This window comes from Lagenorhynchus albirostris, chromosome 12 (genome assembly GCF_949774975.1).
Source record: "Lagenorhynchus albirostris chromosome 12, mLagAlb1.1, whole genome shotgun sequence".
NCBI classification, from domain to species: domain Eukaryota; kingdom Metazoa; phylum Chordata; class Mammalia; order Artiodactyla; family Delphinidae; genus Lagenorhynchus; species Lagenorhynchus albirostris.
The window spans coordinates 34,383,378-34,406,282 of record NC_083106.1 but is presented as its reverse complement, the minus strand read 5'-3'; the positions used below and the strand labels follow the sequence as shown (position 1 = coordinate 34,406,282).

General features: G+C 36.8%; 1 protein-coding gene across 6 annotated transcripts in view; it reads right to left on the bottom strand.

The window, feature by feature from the left end:
• Positions 1 to 22,905, bottom strand: part of ECHDC1 (ethylmalonyl-CoA decarboxylase 1) — a 58,228-nt gene that overhangs the window by 13,969 nt on the left and 21,354 nt on the right. For 4 of the 6 annotated variants that reach the window (XM_060167329.1, XM_060167330.1, XM_060167328.1 and 1 more), the window contains 3 exons: positions 18,218 to 18,270; positions 13,551 to 13,631; positions 463 to 1,400 (listed from right to left, as the gene is read on the bottom strand). In XM_060167329.1, coding sequence (XP_060023312.1) covers positions 992 to 1,400; positions 13,551 to 13,631; positions 18,218 to 18,270 — 543 coding nt within the window. In that variant the 3' untranslated portion in view covers positions 463 to 991. Of the gene's footprint in view, positions 1 to 462; positions 1,401 to 13,550; positions 13,632 to 18,217; positions 18,271 to 22,905 lie in introns of those variants that run through there. The other 2 variants (XM_060167332.1, XM_060167333.1) reach the window with 2 other exon arrangements.

Genomic DNA, 22,905 nt, shown 5'->3' with positions numbered 1-22,905 from the left:
TCTGTATGACAGACTCTAGGTCCATCCTTTTACCTCTTGTTGTGACAGGTTAGAATTAGGACTTAATTCTTTGACTTATGTTTTTTAAAGTCTGTATTACTGAGATCATAAAAGTTTCAGTTGCACATTATTAACTTTACTTTTAAAAGACAGCTAGTTATAAAAGAAGAAACGCTAGCTACTTTTCAGAAAAAAGTAGAAATCTGATGTAAAATGCAAATGTATGTTACAGGATGCTTCCTCAGTCTCTGCAGTCTTTGGCAGTTTTGATCAAAGTTCAATTTGATTACTACGTAAACTACAGTACTTCTTAACTATTGGTTTGGAAATTCTGGAGCACACAAATGAACTGGCCAATTTTGTAGTTAGTAGACTTTCTTTATGGTGGCTATCATTGTTTCGTAGATAATTTAAAATAGAAATCTAATAATTATTTAAAAGATCAAATAAATAAGGTCCAGATTTGTAGAGGGTTGAGGTGAGGAGCATCTTTATTTAAAAGAAGGGCTGTTACCCATGACTTCTTTACTGCAGCTGCTTGGAGCAGAAGAGGACTAATCATACCTTTGCGTATTTTCCTGTCCCTGACCCCTCTCCACTTTTGCTAAGTTTCATTAAGCTATTTTTGTAAATAATTTCCAGGTAAGGCAAGACAAAGACTTTATGAAAAATAACACAAGAGATTTTGTGTAGTTTTTTCTTTTAAAAACTGGTCTTTGGTTATAGCCTAAGAACTAATATGGGAATTTGGGAATTGCTAATAATTTTTAAGCTGAAAGTGTTGCATATTTTAGTCAGATGTTCAGAATTACTTGGTAAGTACCCAAATAGACTGAAAACTAGGCCAATGAGTTCAGGTATTCAAACAGTTGTTTAAAACTGAAATACTAATAGTAGCCTTCAAAGTAGTTCTGACATTCATATTTAATATCATTTAACTTTCATACGTATTAATCATTGGAGTTTTACCTGTAGTACATATTTTTTTAAACTATTTATTAAACTTTCCTTTCCTAGCAATAGCCTCTAAATTTGCGGGTCCACCCCAAACTGTTCCTAAAAGATCTCTTTCAGTCTGTAACGCCTCCTCTAAACAAAGCTCTTTGCTTGAAGAAACAGATTTTTTCAAAGCTCTAATTACTTCTGGTGGCCCTTTGGTAAACTGCTGTAGCCACTCTTGTGCCTCTCTGAGACATTCGGTTTCATCTGAAGACTGCAAGACCTCCTCAACCATTCCTATTTGTAAAGCCTTTTTTGAATCCAGCTTAAGGGCCCCACTTAACACTCTGAGGGCTTGTCTACTGCCAATTATTTCAACTAGCCGGGTAGCACCTCCCCAGCTTGGTATTACACCCATCTCCTTGTGGACAAATCTGATCTCACTCTCGGTAGTCATTAATCTGCAGAAGAAAAAAGAAAAAACTTAATTGAAACTATATATGCTTTAGTCACAAAGTACTACCTATTCATATCTGATCTGAAATCTCCATAGATCTTTACAGGTAGATGTGTTGTATTAAAAACTATGTTCAAAAAATCTGGCTAAGTATAGAATTCAATTTATTGCACAGTATTTAGCACTTCCCTTTGAAAACATGGTCAGCATTCTTGTGCTCGCTTATCTTTTACTTTGCATATAAGAATCTAATCTTTCTTTATGTTTACTTCTAAAAGCCCAAAGTGTATCTTTCTCGAGTGGTGGCCTACTGAGAAAACCTGGATTAAAGTGAAAATATGGGAGTAAGGAATGTTAGGTGCATACCATGAAAAAAAATGCATAGTAAGTTAAACTCAGTAGTCCTCAGGGGGGGAAAAAAAATGAATGTTTGGTTTCTTTTTAACTCAATTGATTGATCCACTCTTCCAACAAATATTTCCTAAGCACTACCAACGCTAGATGCGGGACTACAGGAATGATCAAAATAAAATCCTTATGCTGAGTTTACATTCCTGTTAGGAAAGACACTGGACAATATAATGTCAGTGGTGATAAATGCTATAAAGAAAATGAGGCAAGGAACTAGAGAATGAGGCAATGTGTGTTGGGTGTGTGCTATTTTAGATGGAGTCCTCTGAATATTTGAGCAGCTACCCAAGTGAGTGAGCAATGCAAAATTCTGGGAGGGAATTCCAGGAAGAGGGAATTGCAAGTGCAAAGGCCTTGAAGTAGAACTGCTTAGTATCTCTGGGGAACAGGCTAATGTAGCTTGAATAGAGCCAATAGATACTCAATAGAGTATCTTGAATAGAGCCAATACTCAATAGAGAGTAATGGGGGATGAAATCAGACAGGTAAGCTTATAGGCACTAAGGAGGTCAGGTTTTATTTTTTAAGTGTGAAGCTCTTTAGGAGGAGGCTGACCAAAGGAGTAGTATCTGATTTGTTTTGTAAGAGTAGCCTATTTAGCATTTAATAGCACACCAACTATTTAAGGAACTTTATGTTAACTAATCCTCAGAACGACCATATGAGGTACAGTAATATGCTCATTTTACAGAGGGAAACAGAGGCAACAGCGATTAAATAAATAGCACACCCAAGGCCATGCAGCTATAGCAGGACCAGAATTTTAAATCCAAGTAAGTTAGCTTCATTGTGTGTGCTCTTAACCTCACAGTACATAAAATAGTTAACTAGATGAGTGGAAGCAGGGATACCATTAAAGTTGACAGTGGCTTGGGTTGGACTTGAGTGATTTCCTATAGCAGGGATTCATTTCCCCCAAATCTTGGGACTTTTATGAGCAGGGGGATTAATAATCAAGTGGAACAATAAAAGGGAATAAACACAAAGAGATTAGTGGGCACAGCAGTCACATTTGCCAGTTAAATGTGTATAGTATTAATAGGCTGCATAAAGCTATACTGTTTAGAGAATGCAGCGTATGAGTTTTATTTGGACTGCATTCTTCAATGCATCCACTATGTTAAAATCTCTAATTTGGACCAAAAGTCATGTCTGAATTTTAATTTTTTAAGAAAAATTATTGCTTTCAAACTACTCATTACAAAAACGAAGACTTTAAGATAGTTCTGGTTTTCCAAAGAGTTCAATGCTTAGCTGCAGGTGGTTTGGTTCTTTTAGTACCAAGAACAATAGACTTTCAGTCTCTGACCCTTTAATCAAGAGAAATATTCCAGTAGAGAATTCTCACAAAAGCCTATTTACTAACCCACTGGGAAAGAGAACTTTCTCTTCACAGCTGTGAATTCCTGTAAGAGAAAATCTGCCTCTATTACGGACAACTGCTATTAGAAGCAAATAGCCATGAAAATAGTAGTTTTCAATAAATTATTTTTAAATGGGAGGGAAGAAAGAACAAGTGTCTTAATCTGAATCTAGCCCCAAGTTGTGAGAGGAGTACTGTCTTATAATAAACAGAAATCAAGGTCAAAAGTTAAGAAAGTAGACTAGACATTACAATAATGTCTAATAGACTTGGAAATAGGAATATTGTTAATACTGAAAATCCTATAAAGCTTTTCACAAAATAAATGTGTCACAGTTCCTCATTATATACTGAAATTGACACTGATGGCTCAGATCTATGCCTACAGTAAAGGATTATGTCAGGGAAAAATTCATTTAAAATCAGCTGAACATAAAAGTTGGTTAAAGTTCTAGATGTTGGGATAATGTAGATGAACTTATGACAACAAAACTTATTATATATGTAAGCATATTTATATTTGGAATTATTTGATTCTAAAGAAGAATGTTTATTACCATCTTTATACCATGTGTGGTTTTTCCCTTTTGCCTTATTTTATAAGGTGAGGTATGATTTTTTGAATCATATTTTATAACTCTAACAAATCCTGAGGTGATCTTTATAAAAATACCTATTGTGATCAAACTCTGACATCCATTCTTTACATGTCATGCCTAGGGTGTACTTGTGTACTGATGTACATATTATCAATACATTAGAAAATATGACCAAAAAATGTATTAGTGACAAAAGAACACAAAGTAGTTCAGTCTAACAATGAAAGAAATATGGAACATTCAGATGATAACCTTCCACAATACTCTTTATTAACCTAAAAGTTAAATATAAAATCTTCAATGGTGATAACCAGAATTTATGAAGAAAACGTCATATCAGCAAGATGCATCCAAAAACAGAAACTGCTTCCTGATAGGCCTTATAGGATTATACACTAATTACTGCTAGAGTTTAGATGCAGTTACCTGTATGTAATGTAATTTATTGCAAGGGATAATCTATTAATCTATGTAGAAAACTGGAAGACCTGAATCTTAAGATTCTGAAGCCTTATAGCCCGACTCATTTATAAAACCATATTAAACTCTCTTATTTTGAAAAGTAAAAGAATTGTAAGTATCATCTGTTTATTAGTGTCGTTATTATTAGCAAAGTTGAAAATTTCCTGCGACACCTTGGGAGAGGGGAGATGAGGAAATTTAATCAAATATGGATATATCTGGTGTTACAGTATGGATGCATCAGTGTTATAGGAAAAACTACCCATAACTTGAGGAAGAGTATCACCTTTGACAGGTGTTGCAAAGTCAATGTTGATACCTGAAAGGGCTGTTCATTGTGCTACTACTTTCTGATGAGTTAGCTATAAGTTGCAGGACTTTGGACAAATGTATTCAAGAAAAACAATTTTAAAACAATTACCAAATTTTACTAAAACAGGAAGATTTTTAGTAAAAGTTATAAAAAAGTTTTTAAAAAATGTTTATTATTAAAGAAAGGTACTTTTACTGATCTCTGTGGCAAAGAGTTAGAAACACATAAATAACTGCATTGGGATAGAGTAGGAGCTTTGATGTGAAGTGCATAAATGTAAACCAGACTGACTGCCTGGCTTGGCCACTAGACCGGCTGCATTTTACACCTCATAAAATACAGCAAAGAAAAAAGACACATGGTACAAAGAGGATGAGGAAGAGTAGATTACTTAACATCCCTGGGCCTCAGTATGCTTGTTTATAAAATAGATATAACAATAGTACTTATGCCATAGAATTACCATGAGTATTAAATGGTTAATATATGAAAGTTACTTAGAACATATATACACCACAATTCTTTTAAACAGAATCTTAGAGGAATTGTGTTTATATATGTTTAAAAAAAATCTGTGAAATTTTCTGTCTGAGCCACATCTATAGAACACAGTATTATTTATACTTTTATTTGGAATATAAAAATTGTATGTATTTTGTAGCCTCACAGTGTACATATTAAACTGTGTACTAGCTTTTATTATTATCAAGTTGGTTACATTAATAGATAAGTCACTACAAATACAGCAGTGTTTCTGCTAGAAAGACATCATAAAGTTGTTTCCTGGACTAAACTCACTCAGTCCCTAAAGTAAGAGCTATACTCGCACTGAAGCCCAGCAAATAATGATATACTACCTTTCCTCAATATCTGTTAATGGAGAATACAAAATATATACAATTTTTGATTTCCAAATAAAGGTAGAAATAATACTGTGTTCTGTTATAGATATGGCTGAAGCAGAAGATTCCAAGGTGATTTAAAAAAAGAAAAATAGACATATATCTCTCTAAGACTAACTTAAGGAATATCATACAATATAAGTAAAAGCTGAAATATTTAAAAATTTTAAAGAAGGCAGTCCTGTTACAAAATTAAATCATGTAATATAAATTTGAAGTCTGAAATCATTGATTTAAATAAACTGTAGGGCCAGAAATTGCTGGTCCCTTTACATGGTATTAAGAACGAACCAGGCTTCCCTGGTGGTGCAGTGGTTGAGAATCTGCCTGCCAATGCAGGGGACACGGGTTTGAGCCCTGGTCTGGGAAGATCCCAAATGCTGTGGAGCAACTAGGCCCGTGAGCCACAACTACTGAGCCTGCGCGTCTCGAGCCTGTGCTCCGCAACAAGAGAGGCCGCGACAGTGAGACGCCCGCGCACCGCGATGAAGAGTGGCCCCTGCTCGCCGCAACTAGAGAAAGCCCTCGCACAGAAACGAAGACCCAAATACAACAAAGCAAACTGGTGATATGGGGAAATATGGCACATAAAATTATATAATAGCAACAACATACCTGACCACAAACAATACTTTAAAATCATGCTTTGAACACAGACACTTATTTGTTTGTGCATGTACTTTCCTGGCACCTCCTTCCTCATGTTTTCTACCTGCCATCACAACGTAAGACAAATTATGGAAAACAGAAGGAAAGACTCCAAAGATTTTCCCCATAGCTCACTGTTCTGATTTCCTGCTCTCAGCTGATTGTTCTCATGAGGCTCCGTGTATTTTATGCAAAGAGACTGCTTGACTAAGAGAGTATGTGGTTGAATGAGTGAATATTGTGTGTGTGTGTGTGTGTGTGTGTGTGTGTGTGTGTGTGTGTGTGTGTGTGTGTGTGTGTGTGGTGGTACAGTGAGATAGAAACAGACAGTAAAATGTTTTGGGAATATAGTCTGATTTTAATACTCAGTAATCCTAGCATGCTCAGAGGTGCATTTTCTTGATATCACAGGCTCTAAAATAAGTCTTTCCGCATAATAGTGATAACTACAAAACAAAGCAACATGCGTGGGCAGCGTGACTGCTTCCTAAGGTGGACAGCTCATATTTAGAGAACAGGCACTGCCGCAGCAAAAATGGAATTTGTGGGCTTCCCTGGTGGCGCAGTGGTTGAGAGTCCGCCTGCCGATGCAGGGAACACGGGTTCGTGCCCCGGTCCGGGAAGATCCCACATGCCGCGGAGCGGCTGGCCCGTGAGCCATGGCCGCTGAGCCTGCGCGTCCGGAGCCTGTGCTCCGCAACGGGAGAGGCCACAACAGTGAGAGGCCCGCGTACAGGGAAAAAAAAAAAAAAGGGAATTTCTTTTCTAATGACTCTGGGATGTGCTGGTTGGTGTGTGTGTGCACGTGCACATTTGTGCAAGTGTGTATGTGTATTTTGTGTTTTACTTATTAAGTTAGTATTTTAAGAAAAGAGCTACCTACAGTAGCTCCCTTGCGACAAGGCTGTTTATAGCTCCCTTTCTTTGTAATATACTTTGAACTAATGGGTAGCAGCTGGAAATGCTAATACCTTTGGCTGAGGGTTATTTATATTCATGAAAGCAATGTTAGAGATTGAAAACAAATTAGATAGGCAGGCTCTAAACTGCATAAGTGAGAATCTTATTTCTCTAGGGAGATGGAGGAATAAAAATGTTTTTCATCCAATGTATAAACAGCTAAATCTTGGATACTCCAAAGAAGAGTAAAAAGAAAATGCAGACAATTCACACACACACACACACACAGATACACATCAATGAACATGTGAAAATTTATGCCTCACTGAAACCTTTAAAAATTGCAAATGAAAATAAAATTTAATTTTTGATTATCAAAATTAGAAAAGATCTTTTAAAAGAGTAATGCTCATTGTAAGAAAGGATGCTCTCAAACAGACACTCATATACTGCTGGTAGTTGTATAAATTGGCAGAATCTTTTCTGGAGGATAACTTGGCACCATATATCAAACACCTTAAACATTTTCACATCCCTTGACTAAGTACTTGAAGTACTTAATAAGTACTAGGATTTATTCTAAGGAAATAATCCAAAAGGACAAAGCCTTATTTATAAGGCAGTTATCACAGCATTAATCATAATAGAGAAAAATTAGGAACAACCGAAGGAGGATATTTTAGTAATCCAAACTGATGGAATATTTTAAATTTATTAAATTCATGTTTTCCAAGTAAACTATATGTCATATGATCCTAATTTCTAAAAAATAGTTATACATCTGTTTTAAAAAGATGTGAAGAAAGCACACCACAGTGCTAATTATCTTTGAATGGCAACAACTTTAATTTTTAGTCTATAACTGTACATTAAAAAATTTTTTTTACTGTACAGTAAGGTATATTTTACAATATGTAAAATATTTTTGAAATAAGTGTTTTCAAAATAATCTAGAACCTTGTTATTCAATGTGTGGTCTGTGGACCAGCAACATCAGCATCACCTCAGGCTTCACCCCTGAGATGAAATCAGAACTGCATATTAATAAAATCCCCAGGTGATTCATATTCACCAGCATGCACACATATCCTTTTACAACCAGAAAGCACAATAAACATTTTAAAACTATCATCACCTGCATTATTTACTATTGATGTTATAACACGAACTTATTGGCTTAAAAATAAATTATCTCAAAAATAAATAAATAAATAAATAATCTCAGTTCTGAATGTAAAGAACTCTGACAACTAAGTGCAGTACATGATCTCGCAGTGGAGGAAAAGTCCAGGAGTGCTATACTGGGTATTACTGCTGAATCGACACAACTGGAATATGGATAGTATGTTAGATAAAAGTATGGCACTGATGTTAAATTTCCTGCATTTGACAACTGTGCTGTGGTTAAATAAGGAAATACTCTAGTTCTTAAAAAATAATATATATTTATGTGAGTAATGTGTGTTTAAAGGAGTAAAAGGGCAAGATGTTTGCAACCTACTCAAATTTCTCAGAAAAAAATTATTATATATATATATAAAACATACATACACACACACACACACGAGGTGAAAAACAAAACAGCAAGTGTTAAAAATCGGTAAATTTAAGTGATAATATGTTATAGGAAAATTCTCTGTTCATTCCACGATTGGTTCTGGGACTCCCCACATATATCAAATCCTCAGATGCTCAATTTCTTCATATAAAATAGTGTAGTATTTTTATGTAACCTACACACATCCTCCCATATACTTTAAATCATCTCTAGATTATTTATAGCTAATACAATGTAAATGCTATGTCAACAGCTGCAAGTACGTGGCAAATTGAAGTTTTGCTTTTTGAAACTTTCTGGATGTTTTTCCAGAATATTTTCAATCCTTGGTTGAATCCTTGAATTTGGAACCCGCAGATACAGAGGGCTGACTATATTTCCAAACAAAAAATGCAATTCCAGTTTCTCTCTTATACCAAATTAAGTAGCAAAAACTAAATATTAGACATGTAATTAAACTGTTTACATGCTTTTGACTGCCAAAAGTTGATGCTGAAAAGCCAAGCAGTCTGAGTTTGTCATTTTCTATTTTCTAGGGTAGTTCTGAGAGATTTTCTTTTCTCTCCCCTTTGTCCCACCCCGACCCCCTTTTTCTTAATGATATGGAATAAGACAGAAAGCAGAATCAAGGAATGAGTGTTCTAAGTACCTCCTAAAATACATTCTGGAAACTTGAGCTTGAAACCAATCTAAGAAACCATACTATAGTTACACTTAAAATAATGTTTATATCAACGAACCTTTATTAATTTGGTGTATATAGGAACTCTTATTAATGTTGTCTAAAAAGTACCTAAATAAAAGTTTAAAAAGAGTTACAGGGCTTCCCTGGTGGTGCAGTGGTTGGGAGTCCGCCTGCCGATGCAGGGGACATGGGTTCAGGCCCTGGGCCGGGAAGATTCCCACATGCTGCGGAGCAACTGGGCCCGTGTGCCACAACTACTGAGCCTGTGCTCTAGAGCCTGAGTGCCACAACTACTGAGCCCATGTGCCACAACTACTGAAGCCTGCGCGCCTGGAGCCCGTGCTCTGCAAGAAGAGAAGCCACCACAATGAGAAGCCTGCGCGCTGCAACGAAGAGTAGCCCCAGCTCGCTACCACTAAAAAGAAAGCCCGCATGCAGCAACAAAGACCCAAGGCAGCCAAAAATAAATAAATAGATAAATAAATTTATAAAAAAAAAAAAAGAGTTACAAAGGTAGCTTAGAGTAACAAAGTTACCAATTTTAATTGGTGATCAAATAGGAATATAAAAGCAAAAAATCTGGCAATATTCTCTATGCCAAGCCCATACGATGTAGGTAGAATGGTCCCACAAAGATGTCCGGGGCCCTAATCCCTGGAAGCTGTGCATAGTAAACATAGTAAAAGGGACTGTGCAAATGTAATTAAGGTTATATACACCAAAATAGGGGCATTATCCTTGATTACCTGAGTGGGCCTAATCTAACCACATGAGCTCTTAAAAGCAGAAAACTTTCTCCAACTGGAGTCAGAGAGATGCAGCAGAGGGGAAAGTGAGAAAGATTCAAAGTACGAAAGGAACTTAACCCACCACTGCTGAAGGGGGGCCACATGGAAAACATGAGAAGGAATGCAGGCATCCTCCAAGAGCAAAGACTGGCCCCTGGCTGACAGGCTGACAGAAAAACAGGGACCTCAGTCTTACAAGTGCATGGGGCTGAATTCTGCCAGCTGTAACCAGGATGGACCTGGAAGTAGATGATCCCTCAGAGCCCAGTCCAGCCAACATATTGATTTGGGCCTTGTGTGACCAGGTTTAGAGAACCCAGTTGAGCCCAGCCAGATTTCCAACCTATACATCTGTGAGATAAACTGATGTTGTTATAAGCCACTACATTTGTGGTAATTTGTTACGGCTGCAATAGAAAACTAATACTCAAATATTTTCTTAATTTATATTTCATTCTAGATATTTTAATTAATCAAGACAAATTAAAAAATTTGAAGCAAATGATTTTAATACAATTCTAGCTTTTTATTTCATCAATTTTGTCACTAAAGGGAAAGATAATGTTAGAGTGACGAGACTGTGAGCACTGTAGAATGTCATTTTTTAATTCATAAGTTAATGTTTTGCTTTAGAAAATGTCTTTAAAAAGCCATTTTCGCTAAGAAAGTTTAAATGAAAATTATGACTCAATTGAAGGCAATTTAGTATGAGGGTCTATATATGCCATGTAGACCTGTTTCTGACATATTAATTCATTACATGTATTATCAGCTGGTGCTTAAAGGGTTTGGGGGCAGCGAGTAGGATAATGCTAGAATGGTGCATGAGCTCAATTCTTTGGAATATTCATATTAAGATTATTTCTCTTCTTCTTCTGTCAGTTGAGTGAATTCCAGGCAACTCTCCAAGGTAAGAAAGTTAAGCTAAAAAGAGCCAACCTATGGAAGGAACTTATCTTTTTAGCAGAATGCTATGAAAGCTTTTGGTGTTTTTTTAATAACAAGTAGGTATTTTTATAATATAATTTGTCATAGAAGATAACTGACAGGGTACTGATCAAGTTGGGGGGAAAATCGGCTAGAGTAATTTGTATTGATTTATCACTACCTTGTAACTGTGGCTATACAACCCTCTCTATTAGCCTTTATCTTTTAAGAACTCTTGCATTTAGTATAAAGATTTAAAAGGGCTGAATAGTCTAGGACAGTGCTTTTCACACTTCTATTGTGAAGGATCAGTTTTTTTTTAATTTCTTTACAGTTGTGAATCAGAAATTTTATAAAATGTAATAAAACTGTATTACTAGAAAAACTAAACAAGAACCCAAAACATAAAAGTTTCTTAAATGGCAGTGCCTAGATAGCCATGGTGCTAAACTATGTTTAATGAATGACTCTACTGAATGCAATTTAATATGAGGGTCTGTATATGCCAAGTAGTTGGTCCACAAATGAATATGTCTTCATTGGAAAAGTGACTGTATCTGGTTATGTTACTGAATATATCTGATGAGGGCAGTACCCTCAGACAACTCATAATCAAAAAAACTAAGTATTTTATGAGGCTCTAGGAACACATGACCCTTCATTTAGAGAATAACATAGCAAGGTAAATTAGCAGTATTAAAGGACTAAATAATCTCTATTTTTTCTGTGATTTTGCCTTTTGGCCTAAACCCTAACTACCCAAACACAGGTCAGGAATGAATATAAAGGATGATGCAAAAGTCTAATAAATGCTTAAAGATGAACACCAGACTATGTTAGAGGGTACACTTTCTCCAGAGTGCATCTATAAAGTTTTAACTTGCACTTACTTTTATGCAAAGAATGTTTTTTTTTATGTAGAGAATTTTTAAGTGTAATAATGTATACTCACATATACCTTAGGATTCTTTAAATATATTAAATTATACTTAAATATATACTTTATATCTTATATATATTATATAATTATACATTTAAATGTTATATTCCACAAGTACCTGTGTTTCAGGGTAAAGTGAGAAAGCATTTAATCCTTTCACACACAGAGCATTTATATTTAGTCTCATACTGTCCATGAAGCCAATAACTGCTTCCTCCTCACAGAATGAAATGTAGCTTCCTGATGCAATCTGCACTGATGACAGCAGGGGTCACTGTCATGTGAAATCGCCATTTTTCGTTGTGTACAAGAATCCTCCCCAGTTAGTAAGTACTAGTTTTCAGAGAGACTGGGATCTTTGTAAATTGTCTTATACACCAAAACTATTTTAAAATCCCGACTTATGTGAATACAAAGTGATATATTTCAACTTACAAATTGAAACCTGTCATAAACTTTAAAAAGAAAAATTAATATATCAATAAAATGTTACTACTTTGCATGAATTAGCTTACTGAATCTTTCCTCATAGTATTTCTATTAGTATATGATGCCATTTATATTAAGTTCAAGAAGAAAAAATAATAGAATATATTGGTTACAGAATAGTTAACTTATAAAACTATACAGGACAGTAAGAATGTAATTATCATAAATTACAGGGTAACAGTTTCCTATAGATGGAAATGAAGGGTCTATGACTTAGAAGGTGCATGTATGGGGTTCAGGAGTGCCGGTAATCTTTCTTTTTTTTTTTTTTTTTGCGGTACTTTTTTTTTTTTGCGGTACACGGGCCTCTCACTGTTGTGGCCTCTCCCGTTGCGGAGTACAGGCTCTGGACGCGCAGGCTCAGCGGCCATGGCTCATGGGCCCAGCCGCTCCGCGGCATGTGGGATCTTCCCAGACCAGGGCACGAACCCGTGTCTCCTGCATCAGCAGGCGGACTCTCAACCACTGCGCCACCAGGGAAGCCCCAATCTTTCAATTCTTGACCTATAATATGGTTACATAGGCTCCTATTTTGTAGCAAGTCATTAAACTGAACATTTATGTTTTATACACACAAAACCAAAATATAGAAGGCCTTATCAAAATTGTGTCATTCCTATAAAGTACAGCTAGCCAATACTAAAAAGAATTCTAAGGATTGAAAGGTTAATTGGTCCCGAATAACTTTCTCTAATTGAATTCCCTAATCAGCCCAAAATCTCCACAAAGTTACTACAAATCACAGTAAAGATAGGAAATAGTTCTCAGAAAACCTCTTGTTATTTGTAAGAGGAAGACTTAAGCAGTCTCTTTCTCTATTCTCTTTACTTTATTTCTCTGGGTTTTTTTAGTTCTTTACTTTTCTTGTATAATTCTTGGGAATCTTAAAGTTTCATATATTTTCTTGGTTTCCTTCCCCAGGGACTTTGCTAATATGGATGTGATTTATTCAAATCCTTTTGTTAACTTTTTGAAATGCATAGTAATGAAATATTTATGGAGTTATACTAGACTGACTAAAATTATCTACTTGAATGATTGGCAAAAAGAAAATATTCACGAACTGATTATCCTCTTTAAGAATAAATAAAATATTGATATTCAGGCAAAAAATGAATTTGAGCATGTTAATTACACCTGTGCAAGGAGTCATACAATTCTTACCCTACCTGAAATCACATGCTGTGGTAACCTCTGCTCCTCCACCCAGGGCCCGACCTTGAACTAGTGCAACACTTATTAAAGGAAGTCTGTATATTGAAGGAAAAAGGAAAAATGGATGTTAATATTTTTAATTTTGATATTAATTTACAAATACTTTTAAAACTTAAGATGCAGTAGAAACAAAATTACTGAACTATGTTTATAAAAATAATCACACCTCAAAGTATAGAACTATTAGCCAATGTATCATGAGCAAAACAGTATAATAATGAAGATAAAATAATTCATACTAAATGCTATGTAAGCTTATCAAAATACCTCCCTAAATCATTATATATTTTTAAACTATAGACATATCAACTTTCTTCCAAATAAATGGATGTTTTTGTGTAATGCAGGCACTCCTCATTTCATTGTGCTTCGCTTTATTGCATTGGATTAGGCTTTGGCTAACAGTTAGCCAAGTTGTGAATACAGAGGAAAAGTTCTTGAAGGAAATTAAAAGGGCTACTCCAGTGAATATATGAATGATAAGAAAGCAAAACAACCTTACTGCTGATAGGAAGAAAGTTTTATTGGTCTAGATAGAAGATCAAATCAGCCACATTTCCTTAAGTCAAAGCCTAATCCAGAGCAAGGTCCTCACTCTGTTCAATTCTATGAAGACTGAGAGAGGTGAGGCAGATACAGAAGGAAAGTGTGATGCTAGCAGAGGTTGGTTCATGAGAATTCAGGAAAGAAGCCATTTCCGTAACATAAATGTGCCAGATAAAACAGCAAGTGCTGATACAGAAGCTGCAGCAAGTTATCCAGAAGATCTAGCTAAGATAATTCATGAAGCCGGGCTACACCGAACAACAGATTTTCAATGTAGACAAAACAACCTTATATTAGAAGAAGATGCCATCTAAGACATTCATGGCTAGAGAGAAGTCAATGCCTGGCTTCAAAGTTTCAAAGGACAGGCTGACTCTCTTGTCAGGGGCTAATGCAGCTGGTGACGCTACTAGTTGAAGCTAATGTTTATTTACCGTTCTGAAAATCTTAGGGCTTTTAAGAATTATGCTCAATCTACTCTGTGCTCTATAAATGGAACAACAAAGCCTGGGTGACAGCACATCTGTTTACAACATGTTTTACTGAATATTTTAAGCCCACTGCTGATTTACTGCTCAGAAAAAAAAGATTCCTTTCAAACTATTACTGCCCAGGGCTTCCCTGGTGGCACAGTGGTTAAGAACCCACCTGCCAATGCAGGGGGCGTGGGTTCAAGCCCTGATCCAGGTAGATCCTACATGCCGCAGAGCAACTAAGCCCGTGTGCCACAACTACTGAGCCTGCGCTCTAGAGCCCGCAAGCCACAACTACTGAGCCCACATGCCACAACTACTGAAGCTCGCGCACCTAGAGCCTGTGCTCCGCAACAAGAGAAGCCACTGCAATAAGACAGCGCACCACGACAAAGAGTAGCCCCTGCTCACTGCAACTATAGAAAGCCCGCACACAGCAACAAAGACCCAATGCAGCCAAAAATAAATAAATAAAAACCAAACTATTACTACCCACTGACTATGCACCTGGTCACCCAAGAGCTCTGATGAAAGCGTACAATGAAATTAATGCTGTTTTCATGCCTGCTAACACAACATCCATTCTGCAGTCTGTGGATCTAGTAGTAATTTTGACTTTCAAGTCTCATTATTTAAGAAATACATTTCATAAGGCTATAGCTGCCATAGATAGTGATTTCTCTGATGGATCTAGGCAAAGTCACTTGAAAACCTTCTGGAAAGGATTCACCATTCTAGATGCCATTAAGAACATTTGCGATTTATGGGAAGAGGTCAAAATATCAACATTAACATGAGTTTGAGGAAGTTGATTCCAAATCTCTTGGATGACTTTGAGGGGTTTAAGACATCAGTGGAGGAAGTAACTGCAGATGTGGTGGAAACAGCAAGAGAACTAGAACTGAAGCCTGAAAATGTGACTGAGTTGCTGCAATCTCATGATAAACTTTAACAGATGAGGAGTTACTTCTCATGGATGAGCAAAGAAGGTGGTTTCTTGAGATGGAATCTACCCTGGTGAAGATGTTGTGAAGACTGTTGAAATGACAACAAAGGATTTAAAATGTTAAATAAACTTATTTGATAAAGAGCGGCAAGGTTTGAGAGGACTGACTCCAATTTTGAAAGAAGTTCCTCTATGGTAAATGCTATCAAACAGCACTGTATGTTACAGAGAAATCATTCATGAAAGGAAGAGTCAACTGATGCAGGAAACTTCACTGGTGTCTTGTTTTAAGAAATTACCGCAGCCATCCCAGCCCTCAGCAGCCACCACCCTGATCAGTAAGCCACCGTCAACACTGAGACAAGACCTTCCACCAGCAAAAAGTTTACGATTCACTGAAGGCTCAGATGATGGTTAGCATTTTTTAGCAATAAAGTATTTTTAAATTAAGGTATGTACATTTTTTTAGACATAATGCTATCGCATACTTTAATAGACTATGGTAGAGTGTAAACATAACTTTTATATGCACTGGGAAACCAAAAACTTCTTGTGACTTGCTTTATTTCGATATCGCTTTATGCAGTGGTCTGGAACCTAACCTGCAATATCTCTGAGGTAGGCCTGGATACAGCTCCTGGAACTTTTCAGCAGCTGGCAATCGGGAATAATTCAATGTGATACTGTCTTAGTCCATTTTTATTGGTATCAAATTATGGATGGGAAAATTAAGGCTGTATCCAAAAGGAAGAATTGTGGTACAGAAGACTGAGCTCCAGAACTGTTATTGAAGGTTCCTATCAAAAATGTTTTCATTACTCACTAAAATGATCCAGAGACTGATCCTATATAAAAGAATGGTTCTGAAGTAAAAATAAGTCTTGGGCTTCCCTGGTGGCGCAGTGGTTGAGAGTCCGCCTGTCAATGCAGGGGACACGGGTTCGTGCCCCGGTCCAGGAAGGTCCCACATGCTGCGGAGCGGCTAGTGCTGTGAGTCATGGCCGCTGAGCCTGCGCGTCCGGAGCCTGTGCTCCGCAACGGGAGAGGCCACAACAGTGAGAGGCCTGCGTACCATAAAAAAAAAAAAAAAAAAAAAAAAGTCTTAACCTTTTGTGTTTGCAAAGACCCACTTTGCAAAGTGTGTATTTAAAAGGTGAATTTAAAATGTTTTGAAAATACAGAATTTTTTGTAGGTCTAACCAAAATGAAAAGGTGCAGGTCTAAAGTAATTGCAAATTTCTTAACACACACTGCTTCCAAATAAAAAGGATTTTTTTGGGCTTCCCTGGTGGCGCAGTGGTTGAGAGTCCGCCTGCCGATGCAGGGGACACGAGTTCGTGCCCCGGTCCGGGAAGATCCCACATGCTGCAGAGCGGCTGGGCCCGTGAGCCATGGCTGCTGAGCCTGCGCGTCCAGAGCCTGTACTCCGCAACGGGAGAGGCCACAACAGTGAGAGGCCCGTGTACCGCAAAGAAAAAGAAAAAAAAGGATTTTTTTTTTTTTGGCTGCATCAGGTCTTACTGGCAGCATGCACGATCTTCGTCGAGGCATGCAGGATCTTTCGTTGCAGCATGCGGGCTCTTCCTGGCAGGGCACGGGCTTCTATTTGTGGCATGTGGGTTTTTTTCTCTCTCTAGTTGTGGCACACGGGCTCCACAGCACGTGGGCTCTGTAGTTTGCGGCACGCAGGCTCTCTAGTTGAGGTGCGTGAGTTCAGTAGTTGTGGCACATGGGCTTAGTTACCCTGCAGCATGTGGGATCTTAGTTCCCTGACCAGGGATAGAACCCACGTCCTCTGCACCACTGGACCACCAGGGACGTCCCTAAAAAGGATTATTAAAAAAAAAAAACCCAAGTTTTAAGATTTATTTAAGAAAAAGTCAAATGTAATAGGGAGAAGTCGGTGAATAGGAGCTAAGACAATGAAGAAGGTATTTTAAACAGTAATGTTGATTCCACTTTTCTTTCTAGACTCACATACAAAGAGTACCAAAAATACAGTGATGTCCAATAAACAAGTATGCTAAATAAATATGAATTTCCTTAGTTATAATTATATTTAAATTGTTTACATTCAGAATATAGAAGTAGAAAGCTAATCAGCCCAATCATTTCACACTTTGTAACCCCAAATACAAAATGACAGGCCCAAAATTTTCTCATTTTTCTTCCTCATCTAGGTGCAAAGTGAATCCATCTTCCTCAGAAATCTGTAAAAGCCTTCTCCAATTGGGAACTCTTTTTCTATCTCCTTGCGGATACAGACCACTTCACTATACATTCTACTAATTTTGAATATTAGGTAATCTTTATGTGTCACCTCTTGACCAGTGTCTATTCTGCTCTAGTAACAGTATTTAACCTTCCCATGTCTATACCTAAATATAACCAGATTATACCTAAATATCAGCTCTTTAGGGAAAAGTGCTATGTCTTTAATTCTTTTTATCTCTCATCTCTTATTTTTTAAGAGACATACTTGTATGTCCTTCAGTAACATTTAATTATATGACAATCCTTGATGGCACAAATAGTTCATCATTAGAATAAATATGGTTAGAAAGTCAGTGACTGCTTTTTATCTACTGCAAATCACAGAATGAAGAGCTATTTTTGGTTTATTAGAAATTATATTTTAAAAACAAAGATACATTACCTCATAAATCTTGTTAAGGTGTTTTGCATGAACATGCATACGGCCATTCCATCCTTTAAATAAGAATAAGCACAAAGATACAATGCAAATGTATTATATAAGAAATTATTAAAAAACACTTTCAGGATTTAGAAAGTAATAAAGCCAAAAATATACCAAACTTTATAAAATGAGGTTATCATTTAAAACTCTTTGAAGCTGTCTGAAATGCAAATGATGCAGTATTTAGCTGTGTGGATCTTCTAGGGTTCCTTGAGCTCAGCTTTGCATGCGCTATTAGTAAAGACTTAGGTGTGAGAGAGAGAGAGTAACTCTCACACCTAAGTCATATACCCCAGAAAAGAGGGGAGTTCTACTCAGGGTAATTTGGAGGGAAGAGGCATAAGACAAACCCACCTATTATCCCAAACTCTGATCCCCTAAGAATATAAACATAAAAAACAAGTTTCCTAATAGTAGTGTAAACTCACTGCCCCTTCTTTTTTCCCTCATATACTTTCTTCAACTAGTATAATGTGGCCTTCAGCCTTCTCTCAAAAGATTCTCCTCAAAGGTTTCTAATAATCTCCTAATTGTTAAATTAAATGGCTTTTTCTTATCCTCATCTTCCTCTGTGTCTCCGTAGTATACATAGCATCTTGCTTTGACCAGTTTCTGCATTTTGATATTCTCAGTTTCTAGCAACATCTTCCACTCCTGATCCCCTTCCTATTTCTTTGTTATTTTCCAGTTTTCTTCTTTCTCTCTTTTTATTCAGCTAAATGCTATTACCAAAACTCCAATCCATGATTCTCTTTCTCTCCTTTATTTACAACTTTTCCCTTGGAAGTCTCAACCATTCCCATTGCTTCAACTACTGTTTTCATGTAGAGTCCCAAAACCTGCTAGAAATTTCACATTCTGCTAATACTTCAAATTCAGCATGGCAAAACCAACTGGTTGTGAAAAAGCTGGGTTTTAATCCTAGCACTGCCACATAATAATAACATAAACTTGAGCAGGTCATAACTATGAACTTCGGTTTTCTCATCCATAAGGAAGGAATGAAAATTTTAAAAACCTGTTCTATTTGACTTAAAGAATGGTTGGAAAGATGAAAATGTACCTAGATGCTCTGTAAAAGATCACAGAGTGAGTTCTGAGTTAATAGGAAAGGTTTTCTGGTCCAAAAGGCTCAGAATTTTGGTATTATCTTTAACTCTTCCATTTCACAGTTCTCCCATGCTCGATGAGTTAACAAGCATGTCCCCTCAATCCTTCCTCTGAAATATTTCCAATGCAAATCCCTTCTTTTTCTATTTTCTCTGCCGCAACACTAGTTCAGACTTGTGTTACTCATGCTTAGATTATTACCAACAGCCTTGCTTCCTAACTGGTCTCTCTATATTTAATTTCTTTTTCCTCTGTGATATATCTTGCATCCTGCCTGAAAAACCTCCCTGTAGGATAATTTCATATCACCAATAAAATGAAGTCTAAATTCCTTGGGAAGGATTAATCCCAAACTATTTTACCAACTTTATTGACTACTGCACCCCTCATCCAAGCATCTTAACTTTTGCAACGACAAACTATTTGTCATTCTTTTAACACCTTACAGTTACGGTTGTTCCCGTGTCTTTGCTTACATCATTCCCACTATTTGGAACAGCCTGTCCTTTTCTCTACCTATTTCAAGGAATGCCCGGATCAAATATTTTTCCATCAGGAGTTTCTAAATCCCACAGTAATAGTTTTCTCCTTTGTGTTTCTGCAGTATTTTTATTTTTCTAACTTAACTACAGAATTTATAGATTGTATACACTGTGTTTGGATTTACTATCAGTCACATCATCTCTACAAAATAAGGATAGGGAACAATCAGTAGAATGTGGTCCCAGTTCCCAGTCCTCAAAAATCTTGTGAGAAATAAAGAAATGCAACATGCATCAAGGTATAGTATAATAAGTATTTTAAGAAATGCTTGAACAAGCTGAGAACAGTGGCAAATAGGAAACAATTCATTTCAACTGGGTTGGGGTAGTTGAGAAGGTTTTATAGAGGAGAAGGGGAGATGGCATTTGCTAGGCCTAGATAATAAAGTCTTTGAGGCTAACAAAATGCCTTCTTTATCCTCAGAAGCTAGTAGTACAATGTTCTGCATATAGTATGTGCTTGCTGAAGTTAACTGACTCAGATGAATTTAAGATGGAGAACTATGTTGATTCATAAAACAAAGGCAGTCAATGAGTGGTAAAAACCAGTATGATACAAATTTCCTAACTGAAAGCCTTTATCAGGAAGGTCAGTCTATACAATAAAGTGATGAGAAAATTAATACAAGCACAAAGAGCTAGAAGGTTTAAAACTAGAATAGTTTATATTCTATTAAAAATCTGTCCTATAAAGCCTGTTAAATTATCTCAACAAAGTAATTTTAATAGGCTTATTTTCTATTACTAGATTTTAGAGTACTTAAAATACTGATGGAATTATTTAGAATTGGTAGAAATAAAAGTGAAGCGGGTATTAACCTATGTACTATTATGCTTCTCATTCAAAAGATAAAAGTCACACTAAAAATGTTTAAAAGCAATATGGAATAATAGATAACAACACAGTCTCTAGAGCTAAACTGCCTAGGTTTGAATCTGGGCTCTACCACTTAACAGCTAGTTTGAATTTTGGCAAGATACTTAACCTCTCTGTGCCTCAGTCTCCTCACCTGTAAAATGGTGCTAGTAATAGTACCTATATCTCATTAGGGGAATTAGTAATAAATAAGTTACAACACAGAAGAGCTTAGAACAGTGCCTGACATACAGTACCAGAACAAGAATGTTATCTATCATCATTATAATTAATATCAGTAATAGCAATCAGATAATAAGGTATGCTTTGGCTTTAAATGTATCATAGAGATTACACTGCACTAGCCAACATGACCTAGGGAGAAGAAATATTTAATTTATTAAATTTATTCCCCAAAGCTATTGAGCCAACAATGACTAAATGTTCAGGCTTCTTCCTAGGCTACAGGATGAAAATAAGCCAGTGACAGAGAAACCCTGACTTGTGATAGAATAAACTGAAAGAAAGGAACCAATGAAAATCTAGACCTACTCTGATGAATGAAAGTTGGGAGCTTGGAACTTAAACTTAATAAAGGTTTTCAGAGCTGCTGCAGAAGGGGATACTTCCATCCTATCTGGATGATACCCTGAGACCCAAGCCTCCTCCTCCAGCTCCTCCTAGAATAACAAAGATGAGACGCACAATGCCCAGTCTAAGTGCCAAAGGGAACTATCAACGTCATATTTATTCTAAACCACATGTATACTGAGTGGAAAAACGCCCAGCCTGTAAACATATCTTATCCTAGAACTGTTAGGGAACCACTGACAGAAGTCATCTGCCCTGGCCAGGCAGGGTAATAACTGCTTGAATGAATTATCTCACAATAGGAGGTCCTGATAAGGAAAACAGAATTGACAAGCTACCACCAGCCGGAAGAGAGGCCAAAGTGAGGGAGGAGATGCCAGCCCATAATATGTCCTGCCAACCTCCCAGAAATCCTCACGCTGGAAACCATCTTGACTGAGAGATGTATGCGCTGCCAGGAAGTGGACCAAATATGGGCACAAGCAAGACGATTATCCAGAGACAACCTGGAAAGCTAACCCCATTACCATAAAACCTGAGACTACAAGCCACGTGGCAGAGCAGTTCTCCTGGGTTCCTTATACCTGGCTCTTCTCTGCCCAGGCACCCCTTCCTAGTAAAGTCTTTTGCTTTGTCAGTACAGGTGTCTCCTTGGACAATTCAATTCCGAGTGTTAGACAAGAGTCCACTCTTGGGCCCTGGAAGGGGTGCCCCTTACAGTAACATAACCATAAATGAGCCTCTTTTTTTTTCCCTAAGCGCTTGTTGTATATATTAATTTCCTCAAAATACATGGAAGGGTTTCAAGAAAATTATAATAGCTTGTCTACAAATTAATAAGGCTACAATGGAACTGTACAACAGTCATAGCAAAAGCAAAGAAGTTAGACAAGAACTTTGAGGTCGCTGTGGAAATTTAAGCAACAGAGAAATAGGGGGCAACAGACTGGTAGAAAAGTAACAAGGGAGGTCAGCGGACAAAGGAGGATATTATCTTCCAGCTAGATTAAGAGTATAAAGGTTTCTAAAACGCCAGACTTTTCCTTGAGGCATTAAACCCATTCACTGCAGAGTAAGCAGGTTTTTATTACCCCAAATCTTGAAGCTTCTAATTGGATTTTGATTATTTCTGCCCTCTGAAAAAAGACTTCTTTTAGTCTGCAGAACATTGGTAGTATCAGTTCAAATCTTATAAATGGGTTAATACTTACACTAGATTTTTTCCTATTTTATTCTTTTTTTCTGTCCCATAACTTTTCAGGGCTAACGCTTGTGTTATGCTAATTCATCTCCCTGCCTGGACCTTCTCAACCAAGGATTAACTGCCTAATAGGAACAATTAGAGCTCTTTTCCTGCTCATTAAACAAAGGGTACCAATATGAAACCAACCTCTTAGGAGACCACATACATAAAGAAAAAAAAACTAGAATGACAGATAAGCAAATATAATGTTGATGACTGTTGATACTATTATGAGTACATGAGGGTTTCAACGTATTAGTCTGAGAAGAAAAATATTGCCTGTCATATCACTAAACAAAGGATG